General features: G+C 36.9%; 4 protein-coding genes across 4 annotated transcripts; 2 read left to right on the forward strand and 2 right to left on the reverse strand.

Annotated features, from left to right (window-relative positions):
- Positions 1 to 8,090: 8,090 nt before the first annotated feature.
- LOC110264752 (uncharacterized) lies at positions 8,091 to 8,677 on the forward strand. Its single transcript, XM_088492949.1, has 2 exons — positions 8,091 to 8,139; positions 8,220 to 8,677. Exons 1-2 carry the CDS (start codon positions 8,091 to 8,093, stop codon positions 8,675 to 8,677), a joined length of 507 nt encoding a protein of 168 aa, XP_088349075.1.
- A 393-nt stretch (positions 8,678 to 9,070) lies between these two features.
- On the reverse strand, positions 9,071 to 10,081 carry LOC148554341 (uncharacterized). Its single transcript, XM_088495117.1, has 2 exons — positions 9,824 to 10,081; positions 9,071 to 9,544 (listed from the first exon to the last, which is right to left on the reverse strand). Exons 1-2 carry the CDS (start codon positions 10,079 to 10,081, stop codon positions 9,071 to 9,073), a joined length of 732 nt encoding a protein of 243 aa, XP_088351243.1.
- Positions 10,082 to 12,355: 2,274 nt separating this feature from the next.
- On the reverse strand, positions 12,356 to 14,113 carry LOC107607922 (uncharacterized). Its single transcript, XM_016309816.2, has 2 exons — positions 13,323 to 14,113; positions 12,356 to 13,241 (listed from the first exon to the last, which is right to left on the reverse strand). The coding sequence occupies exons 1-2, from the start codon at positions 14,111 to 14,113 to the stop codon at positions 12,356 to 12,358; spliced, it is 1,677 nt and encodes a 558-aa protein (XP_016165302.1).
- Positions 14,114 to 15,039: 926 nt separating this feature from the next.
- On the forward strand, positions 15,040 to 18,454 carry LOC107606248 (glutamyl-tRNA reductase 1, chloroplastic). The gene is made up of 3 exons (XM_016308275.3): positions 15,040 to 15,614; positions 16,636 to 16,877; positions 16,954 to 18,454. The coding sequence occupies exons 1-3, from the start codon at positions 15,350 to 15,352 to the stop codon at positions 18,082 to 18,084; spliced, it is 1,638 nt and encodes a 545-aa protein (XP_016163761.1). The 5' UTR covers positions 15,040 to 15,349; the 3' UTR covers positions 18,085 to 18,454.
- The last annotated feature ends 1,096 nt before the right edge of the window (positions 18,455 to 19,550 follow it).

Raw genomic sequence — 19,550 nt, forward strand, 5'->3', positions numbered from 1 at the left:
AAAGACTCTCAAGTGACCATACGAGACATCTTTGCCTGACCAAACATGATCCGGAACATCATTGTCCAAAGCAATTGTAGGACTCAGATTAATCACATGAGCCGCTGTAAGTAGCGCTTCACCCCAAAAGACTTTAGGTAGCTTAGCTTCAGTAAGCATACACCTAACTCTTTCAATCAATGTTCTATTCATCCTTTTCTGCCAAACCATTCAACTGAGGTGTTTTAGGAGGTGTCTTTTCATGCCTAATGCCTTGCTTCTTGCAATACACATCAAATGGTCCACAATACTCACCACCATTATCAGTGCAAATACATTTAAACTTTTTACCTGTTTGCCTCTCAACCAAAGCTTGGAATTGTTTGAACTTTTCCAAAGCTTGGTTCTTTGTTTTCAAAGCATAAGTCCAAAGCTTTCTTGAATGATCATCAATAAAATTAATAAAGTTAATAGCTCCGCTAAAGGACCGTACCTTCAAAGGACCACAAATATCGGAGTGCACCAATTTCAAGAAGTCTGATTTTCTTGAAGGTTGATGCTTCTTGAAGGATAATCTTCTTTGTTTGCCAGCCATGCAACGAGAACATTTCTCCAACTCTGCATTCTTCAAACCTGAAAGAGCATCCTTTCGAGCCAAATAGCTAAGTCCTTTTTCACTAATATGACCAAGTTTTCTGTGCCACAAGCTACAAACTTCCTTACTTTCAATCGCATTCACACTACCTTTTGCAATCATGGCATGCATCACATACAAACTTGAAGTACCTTTTTCTCGAGCCACCACTAAGTTGCCTTTAGTAAGCTTCCATTGTCCAAAGCCAAAAGTGTTTACAAAACCTTCATTATCAAGCCTTTTAACTGAAACCAAATTCAAGCGAACATTTGGAGCGTGTCTAACATCTTTAAGTAGTAGCTTCATTCCCATATTGGTCTCAAGACAAACATCTCCTACACCAATGACCTTGGCCAAGCCATCATTACCCATCTTAAGTACTCCAAAATTACCTGGAGTATAAGAAGTGAAGAACTCCTTCTTTGGTGTAACATGTATTGAGGCGCCACTATCAATTACCCAGCTGAACTCATCATCAGAAACAAGATTGACCTTGTACTCGTAATCAGCAATATCAACAGTAAAAAGATCATTTGAAATAGAAGATACACGATCATTACCACTATCATCCTTCTTTTCTTGCTTACCTTTGTTTTTCTTTTTCCAAAGATAGCAATATTTTTGAACGTGACCCATTTTGTGACAGTAGTGACACTCAACATTCTTGTATCTTCCCTTGGATTTGCTCCTGCTTTTACCTCTACCCTTTTGAACTCTATTCTAATTTCTCCCCCTGGTTTCAGTGACTAACATTTCAGAGTGTGACGAAGAATTCTGCGTCTTCCTTCTCATCTCTTCATTTAAAATGCCACCTTTAACAAGTTGCATGCTCACTTTACCATTTGGAGCAGAATTAGTAAGAGAGATACGAAATGTCTCCCAAGAATCTGGTAGAGTATTTAGCAACCACAGTCCTTGAACCTCATCTTCAAACTTGATTCCCATGCTTGACAACTGATCCAGAACCCCTTGAAATTCATTCAAGTGATCTAATACTTGTGACCCCTCCTTGTATCTCAAATTCATCAACATATTCAACAAGTACAATTTATTATTGCCAGACTTGGAAGCATACAAGGATTCAATTTGATTCCACAAAGTTCTAGCATGAGTCTCATTAGCAATGTGATTATAAACATTATCATCCACCCATTGCCTAATAAACCACAAACTTGTTGGTGTTCAAACTCCCATTCTTCATCTGTTTTAGATTCTGGTTTTTGTGTAGAAAATACGGGTAAATGTAGATTTTTGACAAATAACAAATCTTTCATTTTTCTCTTCCATAGATGGTAATTAGTGTCATTCAAACTTATTATCCTATTAGAATTATTTGCCTCCATCTTTCAAGCAAGTTATAACCAAATACCCAAAACTGAGCTCTGATGCCAATTGATAGAAATAAAACACAATTTCCTACTTGCAAGAATTAGAGGAGCAACAATATCCACTCACAACAAGTATTAACACTAGCACAATAATACCCAATAGCAGCGGAAAAATCACATAAACCAAAAATTAGAAACAAGCTAACACACCAAGATTTTTAACGTGGAAAACCTCCTCAATGAGAGAAGTAAAAACCACGAGTTCCCAAGACCAGGATATAGCTTCACTATGATGAAAAATAGGGTACAAGAGAGTCACAAATTACTGCACAAAACGTGTATACAACAAGCCAAACAACCCAAGCTTCAAAGCTTTCAAAACAAGAACAAGAAGATGAAAATACCACAAAAATAGAGCTATTGTGCGTGGCCAATATCTCTATTTACAGATGTCAAATTGAAGATCCGAACGGTGAAATCAAAGAACCAGATGTGTAGAACACTCTGTTCAAATTTGAGCTCGATCCAACGGTTAACAAATCTGCAGTGACCAATTTACAGAGATAGCTTTGTGTATGTGCGAAAATAACTTTCTCTCTTCTCTTCTCTCTAGTGTTTGGTGTTCTCTTGCAAAATGACCTCTTTCTCATCTAACCCTAACTCACCTCAGCCACTTCAACTATTCATGGGCTTGGATATTAGCATTTGGGCTTTTTCTCCACATAGGAAGGGAGCCCAAAAACCCAACATATTTTTGTATCCTTCTGGATTTACCAATAATTTGTGTTTTAACTAATCAAATGATAAACATGTGTCATTATATCTATATTTGTGATAGACATAGATACTAACCAAGGAGGATGCTTTCACAAAGACGCATAAAATGTCTTTTTGTAAAGACAGTTATGTGTCGTATTATTATTGAACGTATTAATGAATTGGTTATTTTTAAATTTCTTAACAAATCAGAATAAAACCAATTTTTATCAGATTCAGTCGAATTGACTAATTTACAAAACTTACTGGACTATGTTTTTTTCTTGTTTTTTTCGAAACAAAAATTAGGAATATATTTGTCTTTTTATCAAAAAATTTAAACATGATTCGGTTCAGATTGTGTAAATCGATCGAATCAAATCAGGTCTAATAATTATAATGCGGATAATTAAATTTATTATTGTTGCTATAATAAACCGATTTTGTTATGATTTATTAAAAAATAAATTATTAACCAGTTTAATAAAAAAGTCCAATAATATCATGACATATGTAAATATCTTAAAAAAAAAAAAGACATTTTTAGTATCTTTATCAAAGTGGTCTTCTACTAAGCAAATACTGCCTTTGTCTTTGGAGAAGAAACTGAGTTTCTTTTCTCTTATTTTATATTACTTTAAGGTTCTAATTACTCCATCAAATTCTATATCATTCATAATTGGAAAGCATCTGGCTGGGTAATTCATATGCTGAAATCACAAAGTAATTCATATCATTCTATTTTTTGGAATTATATGAGTGACACTTGGAGAAGAGTAGTCCAAAGTATACCTTAGGACACAAACCATGATTCCTGTATAAATGGAAAGAAAGTTATTTCAAGCCAAAGACAACTCAATAAAAATCACAATTAGTTGGAATGCATAAAACATTGATTATTTATGAAACAAATTTGAGAAGCACTCATTGTACTAGTCAATGCCTCAGCAAGACGTGTGTGTAAGAACATAGCTGCAAATGCTTAAACCATAAGGTTGGAGGAGAAAATGTAATTGTAACAAGAAACTATAGTGTGAACCAAGTTAAGGTTGTCGGAGCTATTTACAGATGTTGGGCACAGGTAGCAAAATATCTCTGAAACAATGTTTGCTTGGGATTGGAAATGAAACTATGTTTTGTTTGCATCATGATTTTGCACATCAAGTAATGGTGGTCTCTCTAAGCAATATGTTCTTACCAAACATCTTAGGTTCACTTAGGCTTAATTTGGTAAAGCTTTTACTTTTTAAGAGTAGCTTATAAAAGCTAACTTTTAGAAGATAACTTCTTAAAAGTTGTAACATTTATGTTTGATAAATTAAATTAAAAATTATTTTTAATAAACACAAGCAACAACAATTGCATTTGGTAAAATAGCTTTTAAAATTTAAAAATACTATAATAGACATAAATGCAAGCATTAAATTTGAAAATTAATTAACATATGAAGTTATATTAGACTTTTAAATTTTGAAAAGCACAAGCCAACTTTGAAAAGCTCTATCTTAGACACTTTTAAAAGTACCCCAATCTTTTAAAAGATGCAAGTACAAGCACATGATATTTTTTATTTACCAAACACAAAATGAGGAGCTTGAGCTTGTAAAAAGCACAAGCACCTCTTCGAAAAGCTTTACCAAACCAAGCTTTAATTTGGTCGATTTGTAATTTCTATGATATATATGCCTTTTTAACATTTCCTTGAAAGTTTGTTTAATTAATTGTAATTTTGTGGTGTAAACGGTTTTTCTATAGACATGATATATGATAGAGCTCAATAATTTATGTAGTCAATTTTATTTAATGGGACAAGACTTTATTGTTATTATTGTTGTAGATTGTTGATTTTTCGAATTATCAAATATGAACATGCTAAAACATTTAATTAGTAGTAATATAAAAAGAAGAAAAAAGAGAGATAATAAAAAAAGAGAAAAAGTTGACACAACTATTCTTCAATTATTTATTTAGTACAAAATAAAAAAAAAATATGAAAGTTTAATACTTTTTAACTAGATTAATATATGATTTGACACTTATGTAACAATATTTTTCTTTTATTAACCGTATGTGGATGTTGAATATTATGTTTGCTTTAACTTAATTTTTTTTATCTTCAGATGTTTTCTATTCTTAAATATTCTTTGTGAAGTAAGAAGTGTTGCATTTCATATTAATAGACAAATTTTAAAATTTTTATTTATTATATGTTATATAAATAATTCAGATTTAAAAGGATAACCTTTTAATTAGATTAACTATTTTTTAATAGATTATAAAAAATAAAAACCCAAAAGTCCAAAACTAGTTAATTTACTTGTTATTTCTAACCGTATTTTTTTTAAGAGTGCTGTATTTTGACTATTTTCTATTTTTTTTTTTTCAAATGTATAGCATTCACCTTAAACTTTACATGTTTTTGAAGAATTTTTCACACAAAAATAATATATATTAAAAATTAGTTATAAAATTAACTATATATTATTATATATATTTATGTATAAATATATGTTATTTAATTTATTTTAATATATATTTTATATTTTAATTAAATTCTATCTAATTTGATAATTTATGCATAATTGATATGATATTGTATCAAGAGATATGAAGAATGAGAAATAATTAGAGAAAATTAAATAAAAATCTTTAGAATTAGGACAAAAGAAAGAAACCATAATTTTCAATTACATTATACGTATTCATGCTACTATATCATAGTGCTATTTATAGCATAACTAAATAAGTTATAGATAACAATTACATATTTATTTTTTTATAAGTTTACCCTTTTCTTTTTTAATCAGTCTCTCAATACTACCGTTAAATTTTAGAGTTTAGTCTCATTTTTTTATCCATCACCTCTACTTAGAAGGGTATTAGATTTGATGGTCCTATAACAAAACATATTTTTTAAATTTTTTAATAATTGATAAATAGTTTTTATCTAATTTTAATTACAAATTAACTCTATATATTTTATTTAATCATAAAAATTATTTTTTATTTTATAAATTATTATTTTATCATTAATCTATTATGTTTATTAATAATAAAAAACAAAAACAATAACGAATTAGATCGTCCATTGATTTTAATAAACTTTTTGGCTATTCCAATTAATGGAAGATCTAATTCGTTATTGTTTTTATTTTTTATTATTAATAAACATAATAGATGAATGATAAAATAATAATTTATAAAATAAAAAATAATTTTTATAATTAAATAAAATATATGAGGTTAATTTGTAATTAAAATTAGAAATAGACTATTTAATCGTTATTGAAAAACTTAAAAAACATGTTTTGTTATGGAACCATTTAATGGTCCAAACGTTTTGGGACCATCGAATCAAATGCCTGGTCTGATAGAAAATAGATTTAGGCTCGGACTATTTTAAAAATCTAAGTTCTTTAATAAACTAAGTCTTGACTTACGAAATAGTTAATTGGGCCTGTTAGGTCGGTTTAGAGCTGTGAAAATATATAGAATTTTATTATACTAATAAAAATATAATAGCAAGGATTTGAACTTGAATCTTTTATAATATTTGAATACCTTTATTTACTAAGCTATTTATCTCTTTAATTATATATGTACATTATTTATCTAATATTGTATATCAACATTACTTAAATTTAATATTGTATATTGGCATTATTTATTTATTTATTTATTAAAAAATTAGTACTATTGAAAAATTTTAGGATAGACCAAACTTGAGAACAGGTCAGACTTAATACTCATTAAAAAGTCTATACTAAACTATATACCAAACTTAAGTTAATAACTTAATATACTCTTTTGCAAGTCTAATCTATTAAGAGTGAAGCTTGATATAAGCTAGCCTATTTTCACTGTTACTTCCACTACAAATCTCAGAGTTAATACTCAAAGTGGTCCTAAATTTGCAGTCGAGTCTCAATATCGTTCTTTAACTTAAAATTATTCTAAATTTATTTTTGAAATTAACAACGGTTGTCCCTCAGATATTTTTCGGTGACGGAGTAATGATGTAGTTGGACGGAGGCACAATGAAAGTTATGCTGCACTGGTAAAATGTCGCCGTTTTAATTTTGGTGCCCAAATAGAACATAAACGACGTCTTTTAGGATATTTTGTGCGATTTTTTTACATCGTTTAGAGTATTTTAAGAGTACCTAAAAGACGTCATTTATATTTTATTTAGGCGCAAAAAATAAAACAACGATATTTTATCCGTAGCCTCCATCCAATTACGTAATTATTTCGTCATCGAAAAGTATTTCAGGATGATCGTTGTTAAGTTTAGGATCAAATTTAAAATAATTTTAAATTCAAGACGTTGAGTTTTTTAAAAGTGAATGGCATTGGAAAGTAGAAGTGATAAGATTTGGGGTATGGATGTGAGTGTGAGCAAAAGACAGAAATGGGTGGTTGTTAGAGGAGGGAAATGTGGGTGCAAGTGCAAGGGAAGAGGCAGAGATGCCAACACCAAAAGAAAAAATAATGGTGGCGGCACCGAAGAGGTGAAGCAGCGGTAGTGAAGGGATCAAAGACATTTAGACAGTGAAAGAAAAAAAGAAAATGATTTTTATATACTTGATAGAAATTGACTATTATATTATTGATTACCTAACTGTTCCGTCCAGAGTAAGCCGAGGTATACAACATCTAAGTTGACTGCTTAACTTCCAGGAAGATCTATATCTCGTCCAGGGAGTGGTGTGACAAGGAAACCTCGGCCTCTTGAAACACGGTGGCCGGAGCACCTGCAAAAAGCACTCCAACGCTCAAGTAAGATTAGGAATTATGAGAGAATAAACGAAATAAGTTAGAGCGAGTATCAGTAACTTGTCCTTCTTGGGCTGTTGGTGTTTGGTTTTATAGATGAATGTAGTGCCGTGTTCTGCCTGTTTGTTCCGATATTAAGGGCTTGAATAGTGAGTCTCGTTGCTGTTAATAACGGCTAGGGGATAGCGTTTGACTGGTGTGATTTCGGTCAGGTGGTTGCTTCGATTGTGAGCGTTGGTTTCCGGATTTTATGGTCGGTTTCAATGCTGATCTTATCTTCGAGTTTATGGGGTACACATCATAGCCCCCAAACTTGTCTGTCTCTGTGTCTTAAGTGGCAGGCAAGCTTTTCTGCGATTGTTTTGTTGATTTCTTGTTTGAAGTTTGGGCTTTGGTTGTTGGGCCTATCTTTATGGAAAAAGGTCAAAGGGAGTCAAGGGGTTTTCTTCCTTGCTTGGCGCGCTGTGATTAATGCGCTTCTCCTTCGCTGGTAGCGGCAAGTCTGTGTTTGATCGCCAGAGACGGCTACATGGATTCATTCTTGGGACGAACACTCACTCTTTGTGGAGTGATCAATTTCCCATTGCTGAGCTCTCAGATAGGGTTTCCCAAGTGATATGCTCATGACTCGCCGTATTGGTATGGAGGGCATGGAAAAATTTATTCAGGTTCATTTTTTGTGTTATGGTTGGCTTCTTTTCCTTGACTTTTATTTTCACTTTTGTTCATATCTTTCGTGTTCTTGTAAATCGTTGCCTCGCGTCTTATGTGTGTCAGCCGCACTACGGAATTGGTTGGGGCCGAGCATCAGGTTACTGTGGGGAGGGTTGCTGAATTAGAGAAGCTATTGAAGGAAAAGGATGTTGCTATGGAGAAAGTTCTGAAGGAGAAGGATGATGTGATAACGAAGATGAAGTTGTCTGAAGACGAGGTTACCCGTCTCAGAAACCAGATCCGACTCCTGCAGTCTGAGATTAAGGATAGTGATTTGGCTAAAGGGCAGTTGACTTCCCGAGTTCATGAATTAGAAGAGTTGGGCATAGAAATGTTTGCTTCTGGTTTTGACCGGGCCGTTAGTCAGATTGTGGCCTTGGCACCTGAGTTTGATTGTTCTCGGCTAGACGTGACAAAAGTCGTAATTGATGGGAAGTTGGTGGTGGACGGTACGGTGGAGGATCATGACGAGAACGTCCCTCCTACCTGATATGCTTGTCTTTTTAGACATGTTTTGTTTTTTGTTTGTAATGCTAACTTTTGTTTTACCGAGCTATAGTCGGTTTGATCCTTTTGTGAACACTTGGTGCTGTTTTTACTTAAGTTATGCGTTGACCGTGGTTAGGTCGACTTTTTAAGAAATGGTGTATGGTTTAGATATTTTTTGCAATCAAATAGTAGATTAAGATAGATAGATAGATAATCTGTTGTGTTTGTTTGATTTTTGGACGTCCGGCCTCATTAAAACCCTCCTTAGGTAAAACCCTTTTTTGGGAAAAAACCTCTAAGTGGGGGGGGGGGGGGGAAGAATACCTTCATCCGCGGGATGTACAATTTATGATCTATACATCTTTAGTGAAGAAATGTTCCAATTTCCTGAAACTTAATTGCCGTGTAGTGTTTGCAGCTGGTAAGCCCCCATTCTGAGCACTTTTGATACTCGGAATGGTCCCTCCCAATTCGCGGCCAGCTTTCCATGGGAAGGAGGTCGTCTGGCTTCTTCTGTCCATCTAAGAACTAGATTGCCCTCCTCGAATGTCCTCGGCACCACTTTCTTATTATGTTTTCTTTCTGCCAGCTGTTTCTGGGCTCTTTGCTTAATGGCGGCGATTTTCCCGTCTTCGTCTGCGAGGTCAAGCTCGGCATGTTTTGCGTTTGTGTTATGTTGTTCGTCGTATAGTTCGGCTCTCAATGTGGAAATTTCGACCTCTACCGGGATTAACGCCTCCGACCCATAGACTAGTTTGAAAGGTGTTTCGCCCGTGGTGGTTTGTACTGTGGTGTTGTAACTCCACAATACTTCTGGAATTAGCTCTGCCCATTCTCCTTTCGCATTATCGAGGCTTTTCTTTATTGCCTGCAGTATAACTCGGTTAGCAGCTTCGGCTTGCCCATTGGTTTATGGGTGTTCGACCGAGCTAAAATGATGCTGTATATTAAAATTAGTTAAAAATGATCCAAGCTTGTTATCTTTGAATTGTCTACCATTGTCTAATATTATTTTCTTTGGTATTTCGAATCGGCATATGGTATTTTTCCAAATGAAAGATCGTACCTTTTCGATCGTTATTCTTGCTAATAGTTGTGCCTCTATCCACTTGGAGAAATAGTCTATTAATACTAGGAGAAATTTTACCTGGCCTGATGCTACTGGAAATGGGCCGAGAATGTCGAGCCCCCATCTGTAAAAGGGCCAGCTTACCTCCATGCTGTGTAATACTTCGGCGGGCTTCGTAGAGATGGCGGCGTGCTTCTGGCATTTGTCACATGTCTTTACTTTTGTTATGCAATCTCTTTTTATGGTCGGCCAGTAGTATCCTGTTCGGACGATCTTTGCTGCGAGGGCTCGTCCTCCGATGTGGTTTCCACACATGCCCTCATGAACTTCGTCCATTACCTCTTTTGCTTCGTCGTTGTCCAGGCATTTTAGTAATGGTTGTGAGAAGCCGCGCCTGTATAGTTTCCCCGCTATGTTTGTGTAGAGACTTGCTTTTCATTTGAAGTGTTGTGGGTTGAGTTCGTCTTTCGGTATGATACCTGCATTGATGTATTCAAGGAAGGGTGTTCTCCAATCGTGGAGATGATCAATGCTTGTTATAGATAGTATTTCAATGCTAGGTTTTTTGAGTGTGAGTTGTGATAAAGCTGATGTGTGTGTGTCTGTTCTTGTGGCAGCAAGTTTAGATAATATGTCTGCTCTAATGTTCTTTTCTCTATGCACATGTAATATTGTGAATGAATTGAACTTTTAAATGAGATCCGTTGCTTTGAGCCAGTACTTCTCAAGCAAGGGATCTTTTACCTGGAATTCTCCTCAGATTTGTTGAACCACCAAGAGGGAATCGCAATATGCTGTCAAGCTATGCACCTAGAGATTGAGGGCGAGCTTTAGCCCTGCTATGAGTGCCTCGTACTCGGCCTGATTGTTGCTTGCCGAGAAGTTGAACTGTAGGGATTGCTCGGCTATCACCTTATCTCCTTCTTTAAGGACTATCCAGGCTCCGCTTCCTCCTCGGCTTGACGCCCCATCGACGTGAAGTTCCCATGGTTTGTTGTGGTGGTGTTCGTCAGGTGTTAACTCGGAAATGAAATTTGCTAGGATTTGTGCCTTTAGGGCTGGTCTTGACTGGAATTGGACATCAAACTCAGAGAGCTCAACAGACCATTTGGTCAGTCGTCCGGCCAGTTCTGGCTTGGTCAGTATCTGCCTTAGTGGTTGGTTTGTTCTTACAATTATTGTGTGGCTTTAGAAGTAGTGCCTGAGCCTTCTTGCTGTTATTACTAGTGCTAAGGCCAGCTGCTCTATCCTCGGATATCTTCGTTCAGTCTGTTGCATAACTCTGCTGACGAAGTATACCGGCCGTTGTATTTTTCCTGTCTCAATGACAAGAGCCGAGCTCATAGAGTAATTGGAAGCAGACAAATATAAGTATAAAGGTTTACCGGCCTCTGGTCTTTGCAGTACTGGTGGTGATGATAAGAAGGCTTTGAGTTCGGTGAACGCTGTCTCACACTCTTTTGTCCACTCGAATTTTTTATTCTTTGATATCGTCTGGAAGAAATGATAAGATCGGTTTGACGCTGTTGGTAAGAATCGGGACAGAGCCGCTACCCTTCCTGCTAACTGTTGCACCTCCATTATTGTTCTAGGGCTTGCCATGTTGAGTATTGCGTCACATTTTTCAGGATTTTCCTCGATTCCCCGTGATGTTAACATGAATTCGAGGAATTTTCCTCCTTGCACCCAAAGGCGCATTTCTCTAGGTTTAGTCTCATGTTGTATGCTCGGATCTGCTTAAATATTTCTCTGAGGTCGTCGCAGTGGGATCTTTCTGGGGTAGTTTTGGTGAACCATATCATCAACGTAGATCTCTATGTTCCGACCTATTTGGTCACGAAAGACCTTATCCATTAAGCGTTGGTATGTTGCACCTGCGTTCTTTAGACCAAATGGCATTACTTTGTAACAAAAATTTCCATGTTCAGTTATGAAGGCTGTTTTGCTTTGGTCTTCTGGGTGCATGAGAATTTGGTTGTAACCAAAATATGCATCCATGAAGCTTAAGCTTTTGAAGCCCGATGCATTGTCCACAAGCTTGTCAATGCTTTGCAAAGGGTATGCATCTTTAGGACATGCTTTGTTCAGATCTGTAAAGTCGACGCACATACGCCATTTACCTGAGTTTTTTCTTACCATTACCACGTTAGATAGCCATGTGGTGAATCTGATTTCCTTAATGAAGTTTGCGCTGAGAAGCTTTCTAGTCTCTTCTAAGGCTGCCTTTGATTTTTCCGTTCCGAGATTCCTCTTCTTCTGAGCTATAGGCCGGACTGCTTTGTTAGTGGCGAGTTTGTGGCAGATGATGTTTGGATCTATCACTGGCATATCTGCCGGAGTCCAAGCGAAGAGGTCGGCGTTGGCTTGTAACACCCTTATAAGTTCTATCTTTTCTTGTCCCTGGAGGGCTTGGCCGATGTATGTGACATGCTCTGCTTTAGACGTCAGTAGGATCTTCTGGAGCTCGTCCGCTGGCTGAGGTCTTTCTCGGATGTCTTCTCTGGGGTTAAGCTCCGCTAGGGATAATACCTCGTTTGTGCTGTGAATTGCTTTGACCTCTTGTTGAAGCTCTTGTTTTGTGGCCGATCTTTTTAGACTTGCGTTATAGCATTACCGAGCTTGTTGGCGGTCTGAGTGTAGTGTAGCTATCCTGCCGTCCTGTGCCTGAAATTTAACACATAGATGAAAAGTAGATACTACTGCCCTGAACACAGGTCTTTCGAGAATAATATTATAAGGGCTCGGGCAGTCGACTATTAGATATTGTATGTCGATAGTTCGTGACAATGAGCTTTCTCCCATCATAGTTTTTAACCATATGTAACCTTTAATTGGGACCCTTTCTTCGGAGAATCCTACTAGTTCTCCAGATGAGGGTTTCATTAGTTTTTCAGATAATTTCATTTTTAAGAAAGTGGAGTAAAAAAGAACATATGCACTGCTACCTGAGTCCAAAATGACTTTTCTTACCAGTAACTCGCCTGTTTGGATGGAAATTACCACTGGATCGTCCAAGTTGGGTGCCGCCGAGCATATATCTGTCTGGCTGAAAGTGATGTTGAGGTCGGTCGCGACTTTATTGTTTTGTGGTGTTGCTGCTTCGATTGCTAGCATTGCGCGGTAGCTTCGTTTTCGCGCCGAAGTTGTTTCACCTCCCCCGGCGAATCCTCCGGATATACAGTTTATGATGCTTTTGGGTGGAGTGTTGTTTGACCATTTGTTATCCTCCTTGTGCCCTGTAGTTTGATTATGCTCTTCTCGGTCCTTGTTGCCTTCTTTGTATCTTCTTCCTTCAATATATTTGTCCAGGAGGCCTTGTCGAGCTAGTCTTTCTAGCAGATCCTTAGCTATCACGCACTCGTCAGTTGTATGTCCATACTTCTGATGGAAAGCGCAGTGTTTGCTTTTGTCGACGAATCGTTGGTCCTGGTAGCTTTCTGCCCTTGCTGGTGGTTTTATGATTTTGGTGTTGCGGATCTCTTTAATTATCTTTTCCCTCTTTGTGTTGAATTTGGTGTAGTTGTCGAATTTTGGGGTCAGTCTGAAGGGCTTTCTGGGGTCTTTGGTATTTGCCTACCTTGTGGTTCTGTCCTCTTTTTTCTTTGGTTGTTTTCTCTCCGTTCTTTCGGCTTCGCGGAGCTCTTCAATCTCCATCTGTTCTGCCGCCCTTTCTCGGAATTCCTCTAATGTTTTCGGCTTAGTTACCGCGATTGTCTCTCTGAATTTTCCGGGTCGGAGTCCGGCCTTCAGGGCATGCAGGTGTACGGCGGGATCTAGATCGGGTATCTCCATTGTTGCTTCTGCAAATCTGGTCAGATAGTTTTTTAAGCTCTCTTGGGGACCTTGGCGGATGGTGCCGAGGTAGTTTAATCCATGTACATATATCCGTGCTGCAGCGAAGTAGTCTATGAAGGATTTTGCCAGTTCTTCAAAAGAAGAGATTGAACCTGCATGTAGCTTTGAAAACCAAAGTAGCGCAGCGCCGTCAAGATAAGTAGGGAAAGCTCTGCAAAGAACAGGTTCATTATTAGGGCCATTAAAGAACATCATAGATTGGAATTTTTTAATATGAGCCCGGGGGTCACCAATCCCCTTATATGGCTCGAGCGAGGAAGGTAGTCTGAAATTTTTTGGCATCTGGTAACTGGTAATTTCCTCGAAGAATGGGTTATCCAAGGTCAGTTTCTCCTTTGGTGGGTTGACACTTAGTAGGTCTGCGTTGCCTTTTCCTTTGGAACCATTCTCCTCGCATTTACTAGCGTTGTTTTGGGTTGATAATTCCGCCAGTCTTTTGACTTCAGTTTGCAGCTCAGCCATCTGGGCTATGAGTTCGGCCTGAATGAGTTGGTGGACTCCATTATCGGCCATGTCCGAAGGTTGAGAAACCATGTGTAGAAAAAGAATGCAAAATACAGTAAAAGAGAAGTGGGGTTAAATTAACTTTCGGGCCCCACGGTGGGCGCCAAATGTTCCGTCCAGAGTAAGCCGAGGTATACAACGCCTAAGTTGACTGCTTAACTTCCAGGAAGATCTATATCTCGTCCAGGGAGTGGTGTGACAAGGAAACCTCGGCCTCTTGAAACACGGTGGCGGGAGCACTTGCAAAAAGTACTCCGACGCTCAAATAAAACTAGGAATTATGAGAGAATAAACGAAATAAGTTAGAGCGAGTATCAGTAACCTGTCCTTCCTGGGCTGTTGGTGTTTGGTTTTATAGATGAATGTAGTGCCGTGTTCTGCCTGTTTGTTCCGATATTAAGGGCTTGGATAGTGAGTCCCGTTACTGTTAATAATGGCTAGGGGATAGCGTTTGACTGGTGTGATTTCGGTCAGGTGGTTGCTTCGATTGTGAGCGTTGGTTTTCGGATTTTGTGGTCGGTTTCAATGCTGATCTTATCTCCGAGTTTATGGGGTACACATCACTAACATTATTCTTATTTATTAAAGTAATCAATAATTAAATTATTACAAAAGCACCTTTTTATTCAAAATTTTAAATTTTAACATTTGCACATTTTAATTTTTTGTAGTTAGAATTTTTATTTAAATACTTTTATCAAATTCTTAGAGCTTAAGTTTTTAACATTTTCAAGTTTTTGACGTGGTACGTGATTGTCTAACGAATAAAATAATAAAATATCGGTGGTAAAAACTCAAGTGCAGTCGACTTCACATGAAGTTAATAATAAGTCAATTGGAACTGAATTTTAACCTAAAATATCACTTAATATTATACTTTAAAAAACTAATTTGAGACATCTTTAAAAATTAAATTGATCCTCAGATGATATTTTAGGAACAACTAATTAACTATATAACAGTAGCTAATGGCAACATTAACACATGTTATATGAAGAGTGGTCTAACTTTAAATTCTTATTCCGAGCTATGCATTAATGGCTTTATGCGACAAAGGCCTCGACGAATTATGTGAGAGGGAGGAGGAGGGTCTTGTTCTTTTCCTTCTTCTTCTTGGCACCAATTCCACCCTTCCCTCTCTCCTTCACTTACCAAATTTTCCCAATTCCCTTTGATTCCTTCTCCAATTTGATTCCCATTTGACCCTCTAGGATTAGGGTTAGGGTTCTCGTCGTAGCTGCCACAATGTCTGCTTCAACAGCTCTCTCAGCCTCCAAGTTGGAGACTTTACTGCCTTCAATGCCATCACCATCATCATTCTCATCGATTTCTACCACCAATTTATCGGTAATTTGCAAGAACAGAAGTACCTCTCTTCAGAGAGGAGTGATTCGCTGCGACGCGGTCGCACCTGATGCATTTGTGAAGATCAATAATGGTGCGAGCGATGCTGGCAGTAGCAGTGGCACCCTCTCTGCTCTCGAGCAGCTCAAGACTTCTTCTGTTGATAGTAAGTCCTGAAACTTAGCTGAATTTTGATCATGTAGTTAATTGTGTGTTTGTTTCTGCTTTTGAGAACTTGATTCTAGGGAGAACTAATTCTGTCATCGTTGATATTATTGGCATTGATTTTTGGAGTAAAGAGATCTATGTTTGGTAGATTGAGATTCTCTAACAGTGATTACGACAGAAAGTATAAGAATTTCATTTCTCCCATGACCAATTATCGAAGGTAGAATTAATTCTAAGTTGTGCAACAAGTAACCAAGTTGGGTTGGTTTAGTGGTTAGCTCATTAGTCCACTTAAGCAAGTGTTGGCGATCGAATCCCGCCTTATGCATACAGCAACTTATTGGTCAGCTGCAAACCCTTAAATGAAGCTCTGATCCGCGACGAATTAGTCTTTGACTTGTTGGGGGATACCGAGGGAAATAAAAAAAAAGTTGTGCAACAAGTCAACAACCCAAACATGATATTACATAGCCAAAACAAAACCAATTCTACCCCTTAGGATTGGTTCTGCAAACCCCCAAATGATTTTCCAAACACACTAATTTTGATTTGGCATGCCACATTTTGCCCGTATGAGTGTGAAGTTCTGCTGCATTTTGTTACCTTTGTATCTCATGTTTTGTGACCACCAGTTTCAGAGTGAGTAAACTTTCATGCATTAATCAATGATATTCGTTCTGTTGTTTTCAAAAAAAGAAAAATCCTCTGTGAAAGTTTTCATAGTGCAATTTACCATGAAACATATGATTATTATTTTATTAGCATTCAAGATATTCCCTTGTTATGTCAAAAGCTTTTAACAATGATCTAATGAAATACATCATTGATAGAGTTTTAAGAACCACCACTTTAATGATACAATTCATAGAAATTGAGCCTTTCAAGATTTGTGTAAAGTGAAGTCCATCTTGTTATCCATCAATGAAAAGAAAGAATAGATGATTACCTGCTTTCATTGGTTTATTTCTGCTTGTTGGTTATCTGGAACTTGCAATTTTTAAATAACCAAACTTTCACAGGGTATACAAAGGAAAGGAGCAGCATTGTGGTTATTGGGCTCAGTGTGCACACTGCACCCGTGGAAATGCGTGAAAAACTTGCCATTCCAGAAGCAGAATGGCCTAGAGCCATCACAGAGCTATGTAGTCTAAATCATATTGAAGAAGCAGCTATTTTGAGCACCTGCAATCGAATGGAGATATATGTTGTTGCTTTGTCCCAACACCGAGGTGTCAAAGAAGTCATGGAATGGATGTCTAAAGTAGGTGTGAAGTTTCTTTCTTTGATGACATTTGTGTTGAATTACTAATGTTTAACATCACTGTTCTTTCTTGCAGAAAAGCTCGATTCCTGTTTCAGAGCTTCGCCAACATAGGTTTTTGCTTTACAACAAAGATGCGACACAACATCTTTTTGAAGTTTCAGCTGGTCTTGACTCTCTTGTATTGGGAGAAGGTCAAATCCTTGCTCAGGTTAAGCAAGTTGTCAAAGTTGGACAAGGAGTTAATGGCTTTGGGAGAAATATTAGTGGGCTATTCAAACATGCAATTGCTGTTGGAAAGAGGGTTAGAACTGAGACCAATATTGCTGCTGGAGCCGTTTCTGTAAGCTCGGCTGCTGTTGAACTAGCATTTTTGAAGCTACCACAGGCCTCACATGCTAATGCAAGGATGTTGGTTATTGGTGCTGGTAAGATGGGAAAGCTTGTAATAAAACATTTGGTTTCGAAAGGTTGCACAAAGATGGTTGTTGTCAATAGAACTGAGGAGAGGGTGGCTGCAATACGTGAAGAATTGGATGGTGTTGAGATAATATACAAATCCCTATCTGAAATGCTCACCTCTGCTGGCGAAGCAGATGTTGTTTTCACCAGCACATCATCAGAAAACCCATTATTCTTAAAAGATCATGTTGTGGACCTTCCTCCAGCAAGTAAAGATGTTGGAGGCCGACGCCTTTTCATAGATATTTCTGTTCCTAGAAATGTGGGTCCATGTGTCTCAGATCTTGAGTCTGTACGAGTTTATAACGTCGATGACCTCAAAGAGGTTGTGGCTGCCAATAAGGAGGATAGAATAAAAAAAGCAATGGAAGCTCAGACAATCATTGCAGAAGAATCAAAACAATTCGAGGCCTGGTTGGACTCACTAGAAACTGTCCCCACCATTAAGAAATTGAGGGCTTACGCCGAAAGAATCAGGCTTGCCGAGCTTGAGAAATGCTTAGGTAAGTTGGGTGATGACATCCCAAAGAAGACACGGAGAGCTGTCGACGATCTTAGCCGAGGCATAGTGAATAAGTTGCTTCATGGTCCAATGCAGCACTTGAGGTGTGATGGGACTGACAACCGGACTCTAAGTGAAACCCTGGAGAACATGCATGCCTTGAACAGAATGTTTGATCTGGACACTGAAATTTCTGTTTTGGAGCAAAAAATTCGAATAAAGATGGAACAAAACCAGAAGTGAGATTGATATTTAACATAAATTTCGTTGATGACACTCATTTATTTCCTCAACAAGAATAAGAGGAGAAACATCCTCACCATGATAGCATTGAGGATTGTGTAATATTCAGTTGTTGCATAGTTGAAAAGAGTGTAATATTCACCATGACAGCGTTGATATTCATTGAGGATTGGGCTTTCTATTAATTGTTGGGTCATGTGTTTAGTTGTTTACACTACATATTCTTCCACAGCCATTCGGCTTTGTACTATAGAAATAGAGCATTTATTGTAAGCTATGTATTTACAATGAACAATGTATGCCTAAAATGTGTTGTATAGGTACTCATGTTTATGGAGATTTTATAAAAATATTTCAAACTGATGATCAATAATTTATCTACAAGAATTTTCTTTTCTCAGCCTCATTTTAGGGAATTCCCCTCTCCTTTTGTTTTGAGTGTGAATAGTTTGAATCACGTGGCCTTAAAACTTCCCACAAGAATTCAGAAGCGTTGCTGTACTCTCCGGTGGGGCTGGAAGTGAGCCGAGCTGCGAGCTAGACCAAGCTCAAGCTCGGCTCACGAAAATTGAGCTTGGCTCATGGCTCGACTCATTAACAATCGAGCTTATTTCTTAAGCTCAAGCTCGGCTCATCCAAAGCTCACGAGCTGGCTCGAGCTCACGAGCTGGCTCAAATAAGAGAAACATAAATACATAATCTATAATTTTATATCAATAAATTATAACTTATATATTTTAAAAAATATTTGAAAAGATCAATTTTATATATTGTTTATGTATCAATAAATTGTAAATTTTTTATTTATGTCCTATATTAAAATTATATGTAAAAAATAAATATAAATATTAAATAATTAAGATTGTTATATATATATATATATATATATATATAGTTCACGAGCTAATGAGCTGAGCTTATCCAAGCTCAAACTCGTCTCATTTAATTTATGAGCTCAATTTCAGGTTCAAACTTGGTTCACCAGCTCACGAGTTTAGCTTATCGAGCCGTTAACGAGTCGAGCTCGAGCTGGCTCATGAGCTGTCTTGACTCACTTCCAGCCCTACTATCCCGTCTACATTGTGTGCATTGTTATTGTACAAAGAGATACAATGGACCCCAACATGGCAACATTCACATGAATTCAGCCATTAAGTACACCAATTTATAATTTTTTTTCCCCCTTGTATTTTCTTGTTCCTCTGGTTCATCATTATAAATTCCTGCCCAAATTTATCCTGTTACAAATTTGTCAGAGATCACGAAATGAATTTATGGAAGATACAATTATGCATCATTCGTATAGCAAGTATATAACTATTATTTATGATTAAATGAATTATTTAAATATTTTTCACATTACTTCATATTTTTAAACTGTTATTTTTTTATTCAATATGTTTAAGAATAACAAGTATAAAACTAATTAAGTTGATAAATATTTAAAATTTTTAACTAATATATTG

The sequence above is a fragment of the Arachis ipaensis genome, chromosome B7 (assembly GCF_059453495.1).
Source record: "Arachis ipaensis isolate K30076 ecotype BB chromosome B7, ASM5945349v1, whole genome shotgun sequence".
Lineage (NCBI taxonomy): Eukaryota > Viridiplantae > Streptophyta > Magnoliopsida > Fabales > Fabaceae > Arachis > Arachis ipaensis.

What these genes read in the sequence shown, in the direction of transcription:
- LOC110264752 (XM_088492949.1), top strand. Translation starts at nt 8,091, where the DNA reads ATGCTCATGACTCGCCGTATTGGTATGGAGGGCATGGAAAAATTTATT. An exon ending in GGGCATGGAAAAATTTATTC is followed by an intron (nt 8,140 to 8,219) that starts AGGTTCATTTTT and finishes TCGTGTTCTTGT; the next exon opens with AAATCGTTGCCTCGCGTCTT.
- LOC148554341 (XM_088495117.1), bottom strand. Translation starts at nt 10,081, where the DNA reads ATGGACGAAGTTCATGAGGGCATGTGTGGAAACCACATCGGAGGACGA. An exon ending in TTCCAGTAGCATCAGGCCAG is followed by an intron (nt 9,545 to 9,823) that starts GTAAAATTTCTC and finishes GTTATACTGCAG; the next exon opens with GCAATAAAGAAAAGCCTCGA.
- LOC107607922 (XM_016309816.2), bottom strand. Translation starts at nt 14,113, where the DNA reads ATGGCCGATAATGGAGTCCACCAACTCATTCAGGCCGAACTCATAGCC. An exon ending in AAAGAGGACAGAACCACAAG is followed by an intron (nt 13,242 to 13,322) that starts GTAGGCAAATAC and finishes CAACACAAAGAG; the next exon opens with GGAAAAGATAATTAAAGAGA.
- LOC107606248 (XM_016308275.3), top strand. Translation starts at nt 15,350, where the DNA reads ATGTCTGCTTCAACAGCTCTCTCAGCCTCCAAGTTGGAGACTTTACTG. An exon ending in CAAGACTTCTTCTGTTGATA is followed by an intron (nt 15,615 to 16,635) that starts GTAAGTCCTGAA and finishes AAACTTTCACAG; the next exon opens with GGTATACAAAGGAAAGGAGC. An exon ending in TCATGGAATGGATGTCTAAA is followed by an intron (nt 16,878 to 16,953) that starts GTAGGTGTGAAG and finishes TCTTTCTTGCAG; the next exon opens with AAAAGCTCGATTCCTGTTTC.